This window comes from Tupaia chinensis, unplaced genomic scaffold (genome assembly GCF_000334495.1).
Source record: "Tupaia chinensis unplaced genomic scaffold, TupChi_1.0 Scaffold000216_1, whole genome shotgun sequence".
Taxonomy (NCBI): Eukaryota; Metazoa; Chordata; class Mammalia; order Scandentia; family Tupaiidae; genus Tupaia; species Tupaia belangeri.
The window spans coordinates 3,011,655-3,028,089 of NW_006159691.1; the positions used below are offsets into that span (position 1 = coordinate 3,011,655).

At 44.2% G+C, this 16,435-nt stretch overlaps 1 protein-coding gene across 1 annotated transcript in view; it reads left to right on the forward strand.

Moving 5' to 3' along the window:
* The window catches only part of PTPRT (protein tyrosine phosphatase receptor type T), a 1,472,724-nt gene that overhangs the window by 1,434,692 nt on the left and 21,597 nt on the right, over positions 1–16,435 (forward strand). The window contains exons 27-29 of the mRNA XM_006147596.1: positions 1,874–2,023; positions 4,316–4,489; positions 8,313–8,444. Coding sequence (XP_006147658.1) covers positions 1,874–2,023; positions 4,316–4,489; positions 8,313–8,444 — 456 coding nt within the window. The remainder of the gene's footprint in view (positions 1–1,873; positions 2,024–4,315; positions 4,490–8,312; positions 8,445–16,435) is intronic.

Genomic DNA, 16,435 nt, shown 5'->3' on the forward strand with positions numbered 1-16,435 from the left:
GGGAAAGAGAACCATCAACATTTATGGAAGGCCTACTGTATGCCAAACATCAATTCAGTCACTGCAGGAAATGGTTTAATCAACAAAGTATTAAGTACTTGAGCTAGGTGCTGGAGATTCCAAGAGAGATAATATAAAGTCCTTGCCTGCTAAGAAGAGGCAGACCATCAGGCAACTCTGTATCCAGAGAGCCCAAGACTTGGTGAAAATAAGGATTTATCTTTAATGTTGGACACATACTACATAATAAGAGGTTCTTTGTATTCACAATATTGTCTCTATTCCTTACAACAACCCTATGGTGTATCTCCTACTAGTATCCCCATTTTTATCAATGAAAAAAAAAAAAAGCTGAGAAATTGTGTCCTAAGATCCTACAAAGCCAGAACATGGTAGAACTTGGGTCCAGCTGACCCCAAGGCCTGTGATGTTCCCCCTGAGCCACACTCTCTCACCAAGCAAGCTTTTCTGCCTACCCTACTCCTTTATCATTCCTGTATGAGCCTGTCCTCTGGTTCTGATGAAGGCTACGGGTGCCTAGACAGTCAGAGCTGAGACAGAGAAGGAGCTATACACATCATCAACCCTGCAAAGGCCAGTTACCCATGACTGTGGGCACAGCCAATCACTCTGGCTCTGCAGTCAGTCCCTGCGTAGATGGGTTTAGGATGGGCCCTAAGTCCCTTGCTTTGTTGTAGGCTGTAAGCTAACTCACACAGTTAGCTGGCTTCTGCCTGTAGGCTTCCAGCACTAAAGCCATGAGTGCTTCTTTATCTTTCTAATGTTCATGAATGCAGAAGGCAGGCTGACTGGTTAGAGTTAGGTGCATGTTCCTCACTGACCGGTGTGAGAGACATATTCAAATGTAGCAGAAGGCAGGCTGACTGGTTAGAGTTAGGTACATGTTCCTTACTGATTGGTGTGAGAGACATATTCAAATGACGATGCATCATGTTGCATATGAATAAGTATTTTTATAGAGAGAGATAGGTCAAGTTCTGCAGGAAAAAGGTCACTCAACAAATGTTTATCAAGGGTCTATAAGTTACAACTTCTGCCTAGTGGCTTAAGAGAAGATTTTTGAGAAGGATTGAAAAATTGGAGGTATAGAAAAAGAGAGGAGTGGAGTTTGAAGAGAACAGCAGGTACAAAGAACTGAGATGGGAAAGGGTACAGCACTGTCTTAAGAGCAGACTCTGAAACAAAGTTTTAAGAGCAAATAGTTTATTTGGAAGGTAATCCCCAAACACACTGGTTTGTGAGTGAAGAAATGATACAGGAAAGAGAAGGAAACAAATAAAGGATACTTTATCAATCTGTGATACACTGCAGATGACTGGAACCCGCTCTTGCTAGGGAACCCTGAAAGAGAATATGAAGCATGTATCTCCAATTGTCCCTTACAAAGGGAGAAAAATACTAGGTTCTTATTTTCAACCATCCATCTGTAATTGTTTGAGTGCTACTTCCCAAGGTAGTACTTTTGGCCCTGCTAGTTTGCTGTACACAGCCCAGATGTGCTTCTAGGACTAGAAAGAAAGCCCTCAGCAGAAAATCACAGGTATTCACAGGAAGAAACCTTCAACAGATAAAGGTGAAAGTTGAGAAAGCATGGCCAGGGCACCAAGAGCACCTCCTGCTACACAACCACAAGCTCTCATTCGTGACTATGCTGTTCAGTCCACACCAGGAATGGAACTTACCATAGCTCAGTCACTATGAAACATGCAAACTTGGCCCATCAAGTTGCAGGATAAAAAGTAAGAATTCTGCAATGTAACCATGCCCATTCTTCACAGTCACGATATGAAATGTGGACAGCAAACTCCCGGGCCTGCATAGTACCCTATTTTCTCTCCCGTTGGTGTTGCAGGAGCAATATGTGTTTGTGCATGATGCCATCCTGGAAGCATGTCTCTGTGGCAACACTGCCATCCCTGTGTGTGAGTTCCGCTCTCTCTACTACAACATCAGCAGACTTGACCCCCAGACGAACTCCAGCCAAATCAAAGATGAATTTCAGGTATGTATAAATCCCAAGTTTGGTGACCATAATAGTTTGGGTTCTCATAACAAATTTCCATGGACTGTGTGGCTTAAACAGCAGACATTTATTTCTGATAGCTGAGAAGTCCAAGATTAAGTTGCCAGAAGATCTGGTGTCTGGGGAGAGCTCACGTCCTAGGTTTCAGACAGTTGCTTTCTCATTATATCTTCATACACTGGAAAGCAGAGAAGATAGCTCTCATGTCTCCTCCAATAAATAATGGAACTAATTTAATTCAGGAGACGGTCCACCCTCATAACCTAATTTCCTACCATCACATTGGTGGTTAAGATTTCAACATAAGAATTCTGGGGGACACAAATATTCAATCCATCAAAGTGACCCAACAAACTCCAGTAGCACATGCACATTTGCAGGACTTTCTTCATGAGAACTGATACGTCTGTGCACCTCAATATCTGCAATTCTAGGCAGCTAGAGAATGCATCCCAGAAGTTAAAATGTGTAGCCATGAGCATCTATTAACCAATCACCCAATGATTGCTGGTGCTTGTTTCTAACTATAACAGTTTCAGAACTGTGGTTTTATTTAGTTCTAGTCCTAGTTGTGGATAGAGACAAGTTCATGTGTACAAGTGTGAATTTCACATGTTTCTGTCCCTGGAGGGACTCAAGTCTTCTCAATATTTTCTCAGTAGGTCCTTACGCTTAAAAGTGTGGTTTAGAGACTTCACCTGAGAGGTTATTAGAAATGCAGAACTTTGGGCCCCACCCAGACCTACTGAATGAGAACTTACAATTTAACAAGATAGCTGAGTGATTTGCATGCCCATTAAACTTTGAAAAACACCATCCTAGGCCACAACTCAGGAATAACAGATTCACACCTTGGAGCTCATAGGCAATTTGGTGGCAATTTAGCAATTTGGTGGCAATGTTGGTCTGAGAGGCCCAGACATAAATCACTGGGCAAGGCAAAGTCAGAGACCAGCTCTTTACCCTAAGGCTAGGATCTGGGTCATATCCGGGTAACAGGAGTCAAGAACCAAGCAGGTGGAAGCAAGAAAGCTCCAGGACTTGCTTTAAGTCCGTGAACAATTGCTAACCCCTGGTTCCATGGGCACATTCTTCAATCAGATCAATAACTTAGTGCTGTTTCAAACAAATCATCTATTGATTTAAAGTAGTGGTAGAATGCTGAACAATAGACGGACACAGAACCCTGGTCATTGTGCACAATGGCTGGCACAGTGCAACACTGGCCTCAAATCTGCATGACTTGCTCTACAGAACACAAACCATGTAATTTTTTAGGACTACTAGAGCTTGCCTCTTGGGGGGGGGGCTCATCCATCCCTGAGAAATCATCTAAAGGATCCTTCCATCCTTACTAGTTTTTTTCTAGGAAGAAAACTATAAATAATTTCCCTCATTGCGATCCCTGGTCATTGTGCACAATGGCTGGCACAGTGCAACACTGGCCTCAAATCTGCATGACTTGCTCTACAGAACACAAACCATGTAATTTTTTAGGACTACTAGAGCTTGCCTCTTGGGGGGGGGGTCTCATCCATCCTGAGCAACTCATCTAAGGATCCTTCCATCCTTACTAGTTTTTTTCTAGGAAGAAAACTATAAATAATTTCCCTCATTGCATGACACTTTAAGTGATGTTTAACCTTCATTAGGAACTCCATATCCATATTACCACCATATGGCTTCTCCTTTGGCCCACACATTTTTTTCCAGTTTTTGCTATAGAGCACATACATTCACCAGAGAGAGAGAGCAAAATCACCCCACCGGGAGAATAGCCATGCCACAATCCCTTCTCCAGTCTTATTTCAAAATTTTGGGCATTCATGCACATGCACCCAAGCATAATTTTCAAGCCACTGGGTCCAGGACGTGAACCACACAACGTGATCCAGGACCTTAAGGTCCACTCTACCTGCTGGTCCAGCTAGTCTACTTTTGAATTCAGTACTGACTGAACTGAATGACTGAATTCAGATGGTTGGCAGGTATTGGGAGTGAGCCCATGTTTGAATCTGTGGTAGACATGCTTCCTCTGCAGTCTTAGCATCTTGAAGTGTCACATAGCCTCAGCAAAGGCTCTCAGCTCACAAGCCCTGTAGCAGCAAACAGGGGGTGAGAGAACATCACCTTGAAAGAAAAACAGATGCTGTGAGAGTCAAACTTGGAGGGTGGAGATGAGTGAGATAGGCTAAACTGGAACATTACCATCACCTCTGTTCAGGGCCAAACATCTAAGCAGGGCCTACCTATCTACCTTTGTGCCCACAGACCCTTAACATTGTGACACCCCGTGTCCGGCCTGAGGACTGCAGCATCGGGCTCCTGCCCCGAAACCACGATAAGAACCGGAGCATGGATGTCCTGCCTCTAGACCGCTGCCTGCCCTTTCTCATCTCAGTGGATGGAGAATCCAGCAACTACATCAATGCTGCACTAATGGATGTAAGCTAAGTCCTGACAGAAAGTTCCTAGATGGGATTCAAGGGAAAAGCATCTTCCTAAAGGCCCCATCTTCACCAGTTTCTAATCAGCTATCCCCCAAAACCTTTGCTCCTCTTGAAGGCTCTGAACTACAACACAAGCTATTATCTTGACTCCTTAGCTCATACAAAAAGCCTGCAAAGAATAGAACAAAAGCTTAAAGTGGTTCCCATCCACCATCTCCCACAGGTCTCTCTGTACCTCATCTTCCACCAAGCTAAATCTCTCATCCTCAAGTTCAGTACAGAAGGCATTCTATATGCCAGGTCTTGGCCTAAGCCCAGGGAATGTAGGATGATGCAGACATGTGTTCTTTTTTCTAGTAACTCCTAGACAGTTTCCCAGATAACTCCTATGCATAGGTTAAAATAAGGATGATGTATAGTAGATGTTCAGGCGATGGTCATTACTGGACCAGCAATGGGAAGCAGTAAAAGGGACCATGGAGAGGGTACAGGCCCTACAAGAGATGCCCATCAAGGCCACTTTCTCCTGCTTTCTCAACTCAAGTCCAAGAAGGGCACACTACACCACCCTGATCTGGGATTGGGAACATGTCTGTATGTGCTTCCCCACTGGGTTCTTCAGCTATTATGGTTATCATCACTCCACTTCTGAGATGTAGAGCTGTTTGCAGGAGGAAGGAACCACAAACCTTCTGGTTCCATTCATGTACTTTTCAGCAGGGGAAACTGAGGCTGGAGAAAGAACGAGATTTATTCAAGGTCTCCCAAAGGAGTGGCAGAATTTAAACCCAGGGCTCAGATCATACTCCAGAATTCATTTCCTGAGCCTCCTCAAGTTTGCTCAATCTAGTAAGATGCAGACATTTCACCTGCTCTTCATCCTGAGGCTCAGGATGATGAACACCATTGTCTGGTTAGGGATGAGCTCTTCCAGGTCCTCCTCTCTACCTGTGTCTAATGCCCTGTCCATGTGGACCAGGTGATCTTCCCATCTCACCCAGGACAGGAGCATAGGTGCTTTCTCCTGGGAGTAAGGTGAACCACTTGCCTGATCTATGATTCTCCTGAACTTCTTCCTCAAAGATTCTAAGTAATGCTGCAGGAAGGTGATAGAAGGTCAATGCTATCTCAACTCTCCAGGGGCCTACCCTGACCTTTGTCTACATGCCTACAATATGTCCATATCCTCTGTGACAGTCCTAGCTCTGGAGCCCAAACAAGGGAGTCTTGTCTTGGTCACATCAAATAGCTAGAGGGAGGTGGAGAGAAGATTTCTGGCATTAGTTCAAAGCCTTCCAAGGTCAATGTATGCATGCACAAGAGGTCTTCCAAAGTTCATATAAAATGCATATTATGAAAAAGAACTATGCATGGATTTTAAAATTTCATGTACCAAAAAGAAATCAGACTTTAATTCTATTTCCCACAAATTTTTTGAAGCCCTCTTGTATGTGTGTGCACATGCGTGAAAAATGGGGTCTAGGGATATACCCACACTTCCAAGTTCCTCGTACCTTTGTTTTTCACTTGTCCCAACACTCCCTCCCTGCCTTCTGCATCCAAGCAAGGATCAAAAAAACTCCTGGCCTCTACTTAGTAGGTTAGATGCTGCCTGGAGTCAAATTCCTTTTGCCAAGCTCTGATGCTGATTGTATTCTCTTTATCCACAGGGCATTTTTCCTGTGAGCCATCACTGGGGCATTTGCTGTTTGTATATATATACAAACACACACACATACACACACACACACACATACACATATATTTGGTAGTGCTTCACTTGTCCCAACACTCCCTCCCTGCCTTCTGCATCCAAGCAAGGATCAAAAAAACTCCTGGCCTCTACTTAGTAGGTTAGATGCTGCCTGGAGTCAAATTCCTTTTGCCAAGCTCTGATGCTGATTGTATTCTCTTTATCCACAGGGCATTTTTCCTGTGAGCCATCACTGGGGCATTTGCTGTTTGTATATATATACAAACACACACACATACACACACACACACATATCCTTATCTGTATTCCAACTCAGTCTGTGCATTATCTGGTAACCATAGCAGCTTTGCTCCTAGCAGAAAAATATGAAGTCCTCTGGGTTAATTTTTAATGTTTCCCCTGGTAAAGGATGATGTTATCCATGAAATGGATTGCTGGCTGATCTCTGAAACCCAGCAGGAGCACGGATCTTGAACATATTTTCAGATAAGGCTTTGTCAGGCGTGCTGGCCTAATAGAGCATTTATCACAGAGACAGGGAGAAAGGAAAGAAAACTAACAATCACTGTGTTGGACACCATGTAGGGCTCTGGTCTTGTACTGTCTTATTCTGCATTTGATCATTATTATCCCCATTTTCCAGATGAGATACTCAGGGCCAGAGTATTTCCATCACTTATTCAAGGTCAGCTGTCTCAGAAAGACTGGAGCCAAACCCATCTAAGTTCCACATTTGCTGACTCTTAAAGCTGAGATTCTCTTCCATGTATGGAAATGGCTCGGATACCATGCTCTTTACAATCAGAGTGTGACTTTTGGGAAACAAAATGGTTTGCCCTTCCAGACACCTCCTCTGACCAGTCTACTGACCAGAAAAAGATTTGTGGCAGACAGGACCCCCCAACACATATGTGGCCACCCATGTTTGCAAGGCATTGCCCACTTTGACAGAGACTTTGCCCCTTTGCTTTCTTCTTCTTTCTGACTTGTAACTACACTGAAAACAGATGAGAGTCTGAAGAAAACTCATTGAGATTATGGGCTATTTCCCAGGCTTCACCAAATGCCATCTCGCAGAGTAGTATGACAAATAAGATCCAGTGAAAGCTTCTAGATTTCCACAGACCATTATCTCTGGGCCTCCGTTTTCCTATCTTTGACATAGGGCTGAATTTATCCATTTATTCACTGGAGCTACACTATACTGAGTGTCTAGTGTATTTAGCCCTAATGCTACTGCCAAGTATGAAAACATAAGTTGAGGAGGTCTCTGCCTTGCCATGGGCTTACAGTCAGGCCCTTGCTTGCTGATCTGCTCACATGCAAATCTTGCTAAGTCTGTATGACAATCATCCCTTTGAATTTATGGTTCCCATTTTCCAGATAAAGAATCATCTGAGCTTTGGAGCAATTTGGTAACTTCCAGTGCTTGGTACAATCTCCCCCTGCCCCCACCACACACAAAAAGCACTCTACAAATGATGTTTGGATGAATGAATGGATAAATAAATGAAAGGATAGATAAGAGATAGATGGAAAGATGGATAATTCATAACTCAAATGTGGCGAAAGTAGATTTAAACCCCAGATCTGCCTGGCTCTAACACAAGGGTACCTCCCACTGCCCCATTATCTCATAGGTTACAGAATCTGCTTTCTTCCTGGCCAGCTCAGCCCTCAGTACTGGGGATGAAGCTGTCTCAACCTGACCCCTCCCCCAGTATCATGGGCACAGGGACTTGGCAGAGCTTTTATATCCCAAGGGGTATCTTGGCCAGCAGAGCAGCAAATCTTCATCTAGAATCTTTCATTTCATATTGTAATGATGATTATTTGCTGAGCTTGAAGACATAAATAATGTATTTAGATAATCCCTATCCAAATGACACTTTCCTAATGAAATGTCTTAGTTTGGAGGAGAATGTGTTCATTATGAGACTGTCCCCTTTGCTGCCAGGGCACCAAGAGATAACAGAACAGACAGGTGCTTTGTGTAATCTCTTTGGCAGGCTAGGGGCCTTTGGCAGCCATCTGGGCCTCATCATCATCAGAATATCACTGATGGATGCGTATTTTATAAAGCCTGTGTTGTTCTTTTTGTCAGAGCCACAAGCAGCCCGCTGCCTTCGTGGTCACCCAACACCCTCTACCCAACACTGTGGCAGACTTCTGGAGACTGGTGTTCGATTATAACTGCTCCTCCGTGGTGATGCTGAATGAAATGGACACTGCCCAGGTAGGAGGAGGCCCAGTTACTGCTCTTAGTGGGCCTAGGTGGGTCAGAGAACCATGCTCTGACTTGGAGGAAGAGTCAGTGCAATTTGGTCTCTGCCCATGGTCCACAGACATACCCACTCTGCTGCATGCTGAGGCATGGGGTCCCCTGCTGGGCCCTGCTTTCCCCTAGACTCCCAACAGTGACTCCCTCTGCCTACAAAATTTGTTCAACTCCCTCCAGGACCAGACTCAGTTGCTCTATCCTCTAGGCACTAGTTAAGATCTTGCTCTAAAATCATGCAAAGCTCACAGCGCCTGGAGGCTTCTGCCCCAAAACTGAGCACCTCCAGACAATGTCCTGATACCTGACCATTCTCACTCATCCTTCCCCTTCTTCAGTGCAGCCTCTCCTGGTAGGACTTGGGATGTGTTACCCACTGACCTTACCCCTCAGTCCTGGCTTCCTCAGAGCTGCCCTTGTATCCTGACAGGCTTCATGCACTAGCCCCTTTGGGACTGGCATTTCTAAGTATTATGTACCAATAGCACATCTCTGTACTCAAGGCACAGGACACATAACTTGGGACAGTTTCTAGAACCCATACCTCCATGGAAAGAAAACCATTCTGAGGTGGAAGAAGTGAGAATGGCCTTAGAGATTTTTGAAAAGCTATCCTTTCACTGCCTTGAAGAAAATTCAGAGTATCTCAATGCATTCCCATGTGAGTGCTGGCCTTGGGTGGGAATAAAGAAAGAAAATTTTTAATGGATCTGAGCTGTCCTCTCAGCCCTCCAGGAGCTCGCAGTCTTACTACAGAGACAGATGAGCAAATCGTCCCGACCTTGTGTGGCAGTGCTATAATAGAGGTCAGCAGCAAAGTGCTGTGTTGGCTGGGAGCAGGGAGCAATTAATTCTGCCCAGAGGGTGAGGGAAGACTTCAAAATCAAGGTGACTTTGGACTTGAAGAAGCAGAGGAGATATGGGTGTATGGGGTATGAACCAGCTGGATAAAGGCATTCCGGGCAGAAGGAATAGCAGGAGCTAAGACAAGATGGGGGCAGGGGGAGGGTAGATACATATATACAGGCTTGTTTGCAGGACAGTTTCAGTTCCTGTGAGGATGGGGCTTGGGTACATCAGGAGAAGAGCAGAGTGAGACTGGGAGATGCAACAGGGCCCAGCTTACAGAGGGCTCCATGTGCCAGACTGAGTGCCTCTGGACTACAGAGCGATAAACATCTGACATTTACTTTGGAAGCAACAAAATTCCCTCTATGATGAAAAGTTTTCAAGGAATATGAAACAGGTATGATCAAGAGCTACTCAACGCTGAAGCAAGAAGTGGGGCCTGTGACTCCACCTACTCTGGTCTTTCATTTTCTCCCGGCGATGCTCAAAGAGTCAGTCACTCTGAGAACCTTTGCAGAATGCCTGGGGTTCCTAGGATTACAGTTAGAAAATACTTTCTATACAGAAGGAAGTTACTAGAGGATTTAACAGAGTTCCAGTTAGAAAGACTTATCTAGAGACCATGAGAAGGAAAAGCTAGAGGAAGAATCTGAAGCCAGGAGATTGGGGAGAAGAAGGCTACAAATGTGCAGGAAATAAAAGGAAGAGTGAACTGAGGAAATGGCCAGGAGGTAAGATCATTGGAATTGGATGCAAAAAAGTTTTCGAGTTGAAATCCACAGGTTCAGGGAGAAGTTGGATGTAGTAGATGAGTGAGAAGGAAAAGTCATGGATGATGGCAGGTGTCTATTCTGGGTAATCAGGCATCCAGGAATGCAGCTGGCCAAAATGGGAAAAGCAGAAAGGTAGAGGAAGGCAGGGAGAAGAGAAGGTTAGTAGGGAATGAAATTGAGGACAACATGGGATGTATCTGTGAAAGATGGTCAGGAGAGATTCTCTTCATTCATGCAACCATATTTATCAAACATCTGCTGCTGCTACTGGCTAGAAGCTAATCTATGTGCTTGGGAATGCATCAGTGAGCAACACAGACAAAGAGAAACAGAAACGTTCTTGCACATTCTATGCTAAAGGGGAGACAGACAATGAACAACACATATTCTATAATGTACTTAGTTATATGTTAGAAGGTGATGAGTGTTTACAAAAAGACAAATAAGAGAGCAGAGTAGTAAGATCAGAAGGCTGTGCTTGGGGCATGGGATACAACGGGAGTAGGGTGGCCAAAGTAGATCCTATGGAGAAGAAAACACTTGAACACAGACTTGAAGGAGGTGAGAGAGTGAGCCACGTGATTCTCTCAGGGAAGAACATCTCAAGCAGAGAGAAACACCTATATCTGTCGTACAGTGAGCTCCCACCTGTAAATCCAAGAAACAGCACGGAGGTCACTGGGACAGGAGCAGAGTGTGGGGAGAGCCACAGGTGAGGTCAGAGACATAATAGGGCAGGTTATAGGTAGAACTTAGGGTTCCACTATAGGAGTTTTAATCAGAAAAGTGACATAATTTGACTTTTTGTTAAAGCATCCCTCTGACTGGTAGATGAGGGATGACTGATTGCTGAAAGTAGGAGCAGAGAGAACAAAGAAAGGCCACTATAATAATCCAGGTGGCAGGCAGGTGATAGTGGGTTCTGGATAAATCCTGAAGGTAGAGCCAGCAAAATATCCTGACAGATTGAATATGAAATTTAAGGAAAAAAAGGGATTGAGGTTAGCCACTCCAAGGTTTTTGGCCTAAACAATGGAAGGTTGGAAACTGAGATAACTTAACATTAATTAATTCCCACAAAACAGAGCATTCTGGAGGTTCCCTACATTTCCAAAAGGCATCACCACCTTATCCCTTTGCCTGAAAAAGTAAAACAGTGAACTCGCTCGGCTCCAAGAGGCTGGGAGTGAAGTAGAGCTTATAAATGCCTGTTTGTTCTTTTCTTTTTCCAACATCCCTTTTTGGAAAACTGGAGCTCAGGCATGGGAGGGAGGAGAGTCAAAGAACCTCACTTGAGGACATATAGCAAAGCAAGGGTAAGAGCCATTGGCTACAGTTCACCCTTTCAGGATGGGTCCTGGGTAAATGGAGGCTCTTCCAACCCCAGATGTAGGTACAGCCTTTGAGAATAGATTTTCTAAATGCAAAAACATCAGGCTCAGAAGTGCCCTAAGGTTGGCTGCCATATGCAGCTGGCAAGCATCCCCTAAATCGGCAGATGAATAGAGCACTTATTGATATAAATATCATCACCGCAGCAGCTGGGTGCCTTGCAAAAATAAACAATGACACAGCATGAGCATCAGAAAAGCTGCCCTCAGCACCTGGAGGGGTGGCTCTTTGAAGTGGCTTTGGCATTCATCTGCCAGCATGCCAAGGCAGCCCACAGCTCAGGCCAGCCCAGCAATATGGTCAGGTCTGCCTGAGGCCCTGAGCATCACTAGATTGCTCCTGAGAGGACCAATGACACATCCTTTGTTTGACTGGAAACTAGGAAGGCACATATTGGGGATTGGACAGGGTACTGTAAGTAGCAGCAAAATAGTAGGAGAAGATGTGAGTTCTCAGCATGTTTTATTTTTTCATACTGCTGGCAAAATATGTCTGCCTCAGCTCAGAATCCTATACTACGTTATTCAATCAGCCATCCCCAGCCATAGATATTCTTGCATTCTCCATGGTAGTTGCTGTCCCAAGACAATGGTGATAAATAGGGCTCAAGATAAAGACTCTTAAACTTTATGCATCCAACCTTAGAGATTTTTCTAGGCTTTTAGGATTCCAAAGACCTGTGGTCATATTAATGGGATCAAATCTAAAAACTATCACATCTAGCAACATTGACAAGGTCTCTTTCATCTTTGTGTATTCTCTGGATAGACCAGAGGCCTTGCAGACAGCAAGAAGGAAGCTTTTCTTGCAGCCATGCCACACCTGCCATATTGTTCAGAAAGCTCAGGAGATCCTTCAGGCTAGCCATGGGTGGAGCTCTGTGGTAAGCAGAATCATGATTCTCCCAAAAATGTCCACATCCTTATCCCTGAAACTTATGGAATATATTATTTTACATGGTAAAAGAGAATTTCCAGATGTAATAAAGAATGTTAAGGTGTGGAGTTATCTGGGTTATCTGACAGACCCAATGTAAGAGTCCTTATGAGAGGAATGCAGGTGAGTCAGAACCAGTGGATGGCAACCTCACAACAGAATAGAAACTGGAGAGAGCGGACCACAGGTGTGGCCTGGTTTGGAGTCAGTGAGACCCAGCATCATGTTACTTCCACATAATAAGTGTGAGTGCTTCAGCATTCCTGGAATATTCTGTTCATTTATTATATCAGGTGTATTTGGAGTAACCCCTGAGTTTCTCATTATTGTATTCATCACTAATTCTAGGGAGCATCCTTTATCTTGGGTAAATCTTTTTATAATCCAAGTGTCCTCCAAACACCTTTCAATGTTTCACATTTCCTCCCTCTGTGGATCCACTGTTTCAAAATCTTTTCATCCCCATACGGCATTTACAATCAATAATGAGTTAATTTTCTTATATTTTTCTATGAATGTAACTATCTCCATGATCTTCCAACTGCAGGCTGTTTGCATGACCCAGATGCTCTCATTCCAGACTGAAGCCAGAGACTCGGTGTCCTCCACTCCAACACAACAGCATGAACCTCCTTTGGCTTTCAAAGACATTAGATAGAACTCTCTGGCTTCTCTTGCTAACTTTACACACTTCATTTTGGAAAGTACTGATTTCATGTTGCAGATCAGGAAACTGAGGCCCAGGCAGGGAAGTCGAATGTCATACAACCCATCACTCACTTGGGCCCAGAGCCTCCTGCCAAAGGTGGCCAAGATCTCACCATTGTTTTATCAATAGAATTTACAGGCCTCGGTGGCTGATAATCACTGACCAACTGGTACCTGGGTGTACGGGACAGGCAGGGAAGTTTCCTCACTTTAAAACAAGCAAGAGCCCCACCTTCCATGAGAGCTAAGGGGCCCAGTTCTGAGGCTGCAGCAGGGGAAAGTCTGCAATATCAGGTGATGCCAAGTCAGGTGGAAAGGTGAAGATGGGTGAGACCAACAGCAAGTGCAGGCTGTGACATCCCCCTAGAAGTAAGAGAGGCAAACTACTCCTCATCCTCCCAGAAGAAAAGCTGGGGTGATATTTCAGTGTGTCTTTTCCAGCCATTGTGCCTGCGGGGAGAATAGTAAGCACTGATATCCCCATTTTTATCTTGGTTTGTGAAAACACAGCCTACCATGCTAGCAAAGTATATAGAATGCCCAACTGTCTCAACCAGTGTCTGGTTTCGCTTTGCAAGGGATGGTGTCTCTGTCTTCATCTCTGATGGAATAGTGGGGTAACCATAGAATATGAATTCTGGGGAACCAGCAGTTAGCATAATGGCTATGTCACTGGACTCCCACATAGTCGACCGCAGTTTGCATCCCGGACCTGGTGGCTTAAAACTCACGCCGGGTGCGTGTGCATGCGTGCCCAAGATCCCGAGAGGAGAATGGAGGAGAAGGGATTGCGGTGTGACCATCCCCCCTGGGGGTGATTTCTCGCTTTCTGTCTCTATGTCTCTCTCTGTCTGTCTGGTGAGCGCATGCACCCTATAGCAAACACCTCTCCAAAAAAAAAAAGAATATGAATTCTGGAGCTAAAAGACCTCAAACCTCAAGTTCTAGCTTTGCCACTTACCTGCTAGGTTGCACTGATCTGATTTCTCAACTTCTCCAAGCCTCAGTGATACTCTCTATTAGATTAATAGAAGCCAAAGGTCAACCAAGTTCACTTTATCTTTGAAGATTTAAATATTATAAATAAAATTGGCTCTGGGCCCTATTCCCCATCCTGTGGGGAAACCCAATGTCCATCTCCCAAGATTTCTGGGAATTCCAAGGGGTTTTCTCTTTATGTCCAAGTTTTAGCTGAGGCTTTCATGGGGACAACGTGGGACTTATATTCCAGCCATGCTGTGACTTACGGTTAAACATCACACACCCTCATTCTTAAGCCTGCCTTGCCTCCTTAGCAGTATATCTCCCTCCCAGCCAGTTGCCAAACCACTTTCTTTCCCTTGTCTACCTCATTGCCCACCACCCCTTCTCGGTTTTTCCACTCTATTCCTCCGAAACTGCTTGTTTCTTACACAGCAGAATGCAACTCTCTCCTTAATACCTCTTTCTAAACTTTGCCCTAAGCTTTGCCGGCTACCCCACCAAGACTCCTCTGTAGGTACTTCCCTAAACTCCCACCCTTCTTTCCCATAACGAACTAATGCAGATGTTTAAAAAGTGAGTTCCACCCGCCAGGTGGAGAGAATTTACTTCCCGGAGCTACTGAGAGGATGGAGTGAGGAGAGATGTGTAACCGAGCTTCGATAACCATTACCGTGTGTGGGCCTTCCCCTCGCCTTCCCTTTCTTCCTATTTGCCTGTTCCCCCACGATCTGTCTTTCTTAACTGACCAGAGTATCAAAGCCAGTTATCTGTTTGGGGCTCTTTATGGACTCTATTTCAAGGAATTTTATGACCACTGATCTGAATTTTAAAACCAATTCTGGTGATGCTTTTATATTTATCTCTTACAAATACTAATTCTTTTCACCTTTAGTGGCTTGGGATTGATTTCCCCTCTATGGGGACCTTGATACGTACATTGCTTCATTTCTAAAACTATGGTATTACTTAGCCTTTCCATTTTATCAAAGTATTTTTTAATTAACAAAAGGTATAACTAAGTATGCACTGAAGTATACTTTAAAATTGTTTAATCTAAAAATAGGTCCATATGCTAGTTTTCATTCCGCTCATCAGAGCATGTTTATCCCAGCGACTAACAAGCTTTCTGATTCCATCAGCAAGAGAAAGATGTTTAACAAATGAGGCTACCAACATGTTTGTCATATTTCACACATGAACTTGCACCCCCAGAGGACATCTTTTCATGGCCCAAACAGCTATGGAGATCAGTAAGTGGAATAATGTGTGGCAGCTGTTCAAGGGCTGTTACACAGGCTCCGTGACTTTTCCTCGGTTTAACTCATTCCGACAATAAGTAGCAAAGGCACCTTTGCTTTTCTTGAAGAAGTATGGCCATTTATAAATCATCCACAACTGGACTGGCTTCTCTTCACAGGAGTGTATCTGCAGTGGAAAAGCCCTCCCTTCAGAAAGCACTGCTCTCCCTAGACCACTGGGAAAGCAAAGGTCAGAACAGGGGTGGTACTAGGACAATAGGTCCAGACTCTTGTGCTAAAGGATTTCAGCATTTTCTTAGAGACAGCCAACATAGAAAGTTTTCCATCTGAGAAGGAAAATATCAAGGGCATGTTGAATATAAGCGTGGCCTCAGGGTCAGCTAGGTCTTCGTGACCTTAGAGAACCAGGTGGAGTTTCCTTGAACCTTTATTTGCAGAGTATTAAGAAACCGTAATGCTTCCCTGCCCAAGAGTTCTTTAAACTGCTTTTGTTTATGTGCTCATGTAAGTGGCATGAGTCTTTCACGTGTGTTTCTGTTTCATTTTTGTGTCACCCACAAACCCTCATTTTTAAACCCCATCTTGCTTCCTTACCCTTGCCTGGAGGCAGTACATCTTCATGGTCTTTGAGAATCTCCTCCCAGAAAGCAAAGCTCAGTTTCTCACTGGTTTCCACAAGAAATCTGTGAACACTGAGCATTGCACATGCTGTTATAAATGTATGGAATATTTAAGAAATTAGGATCAGGGTCATAGGCTCCCTTCCACCCTTTCATGGTTCCACTGCACTCCTAACCATCTTCTTATCTTCTAGATCCTTCTCAAAAACAACCTACAGTTTTCTCTCCTTTTGACCCATAGAATGGTGTCCCAATATTCAGCTATGCCAAGCGATTATCAGGAATATTAAACAATATCAGCAGTGCTCTGTGTATTATCCTAAAGAGAAATGTTTATAAGGGCTGCAGTAGAAGGGAAAAATCTTTCCCTGTGTCTATCTTGCTTTGAGGAACCTTTCCCCACATTGCCTAATAATTACAACTCACGT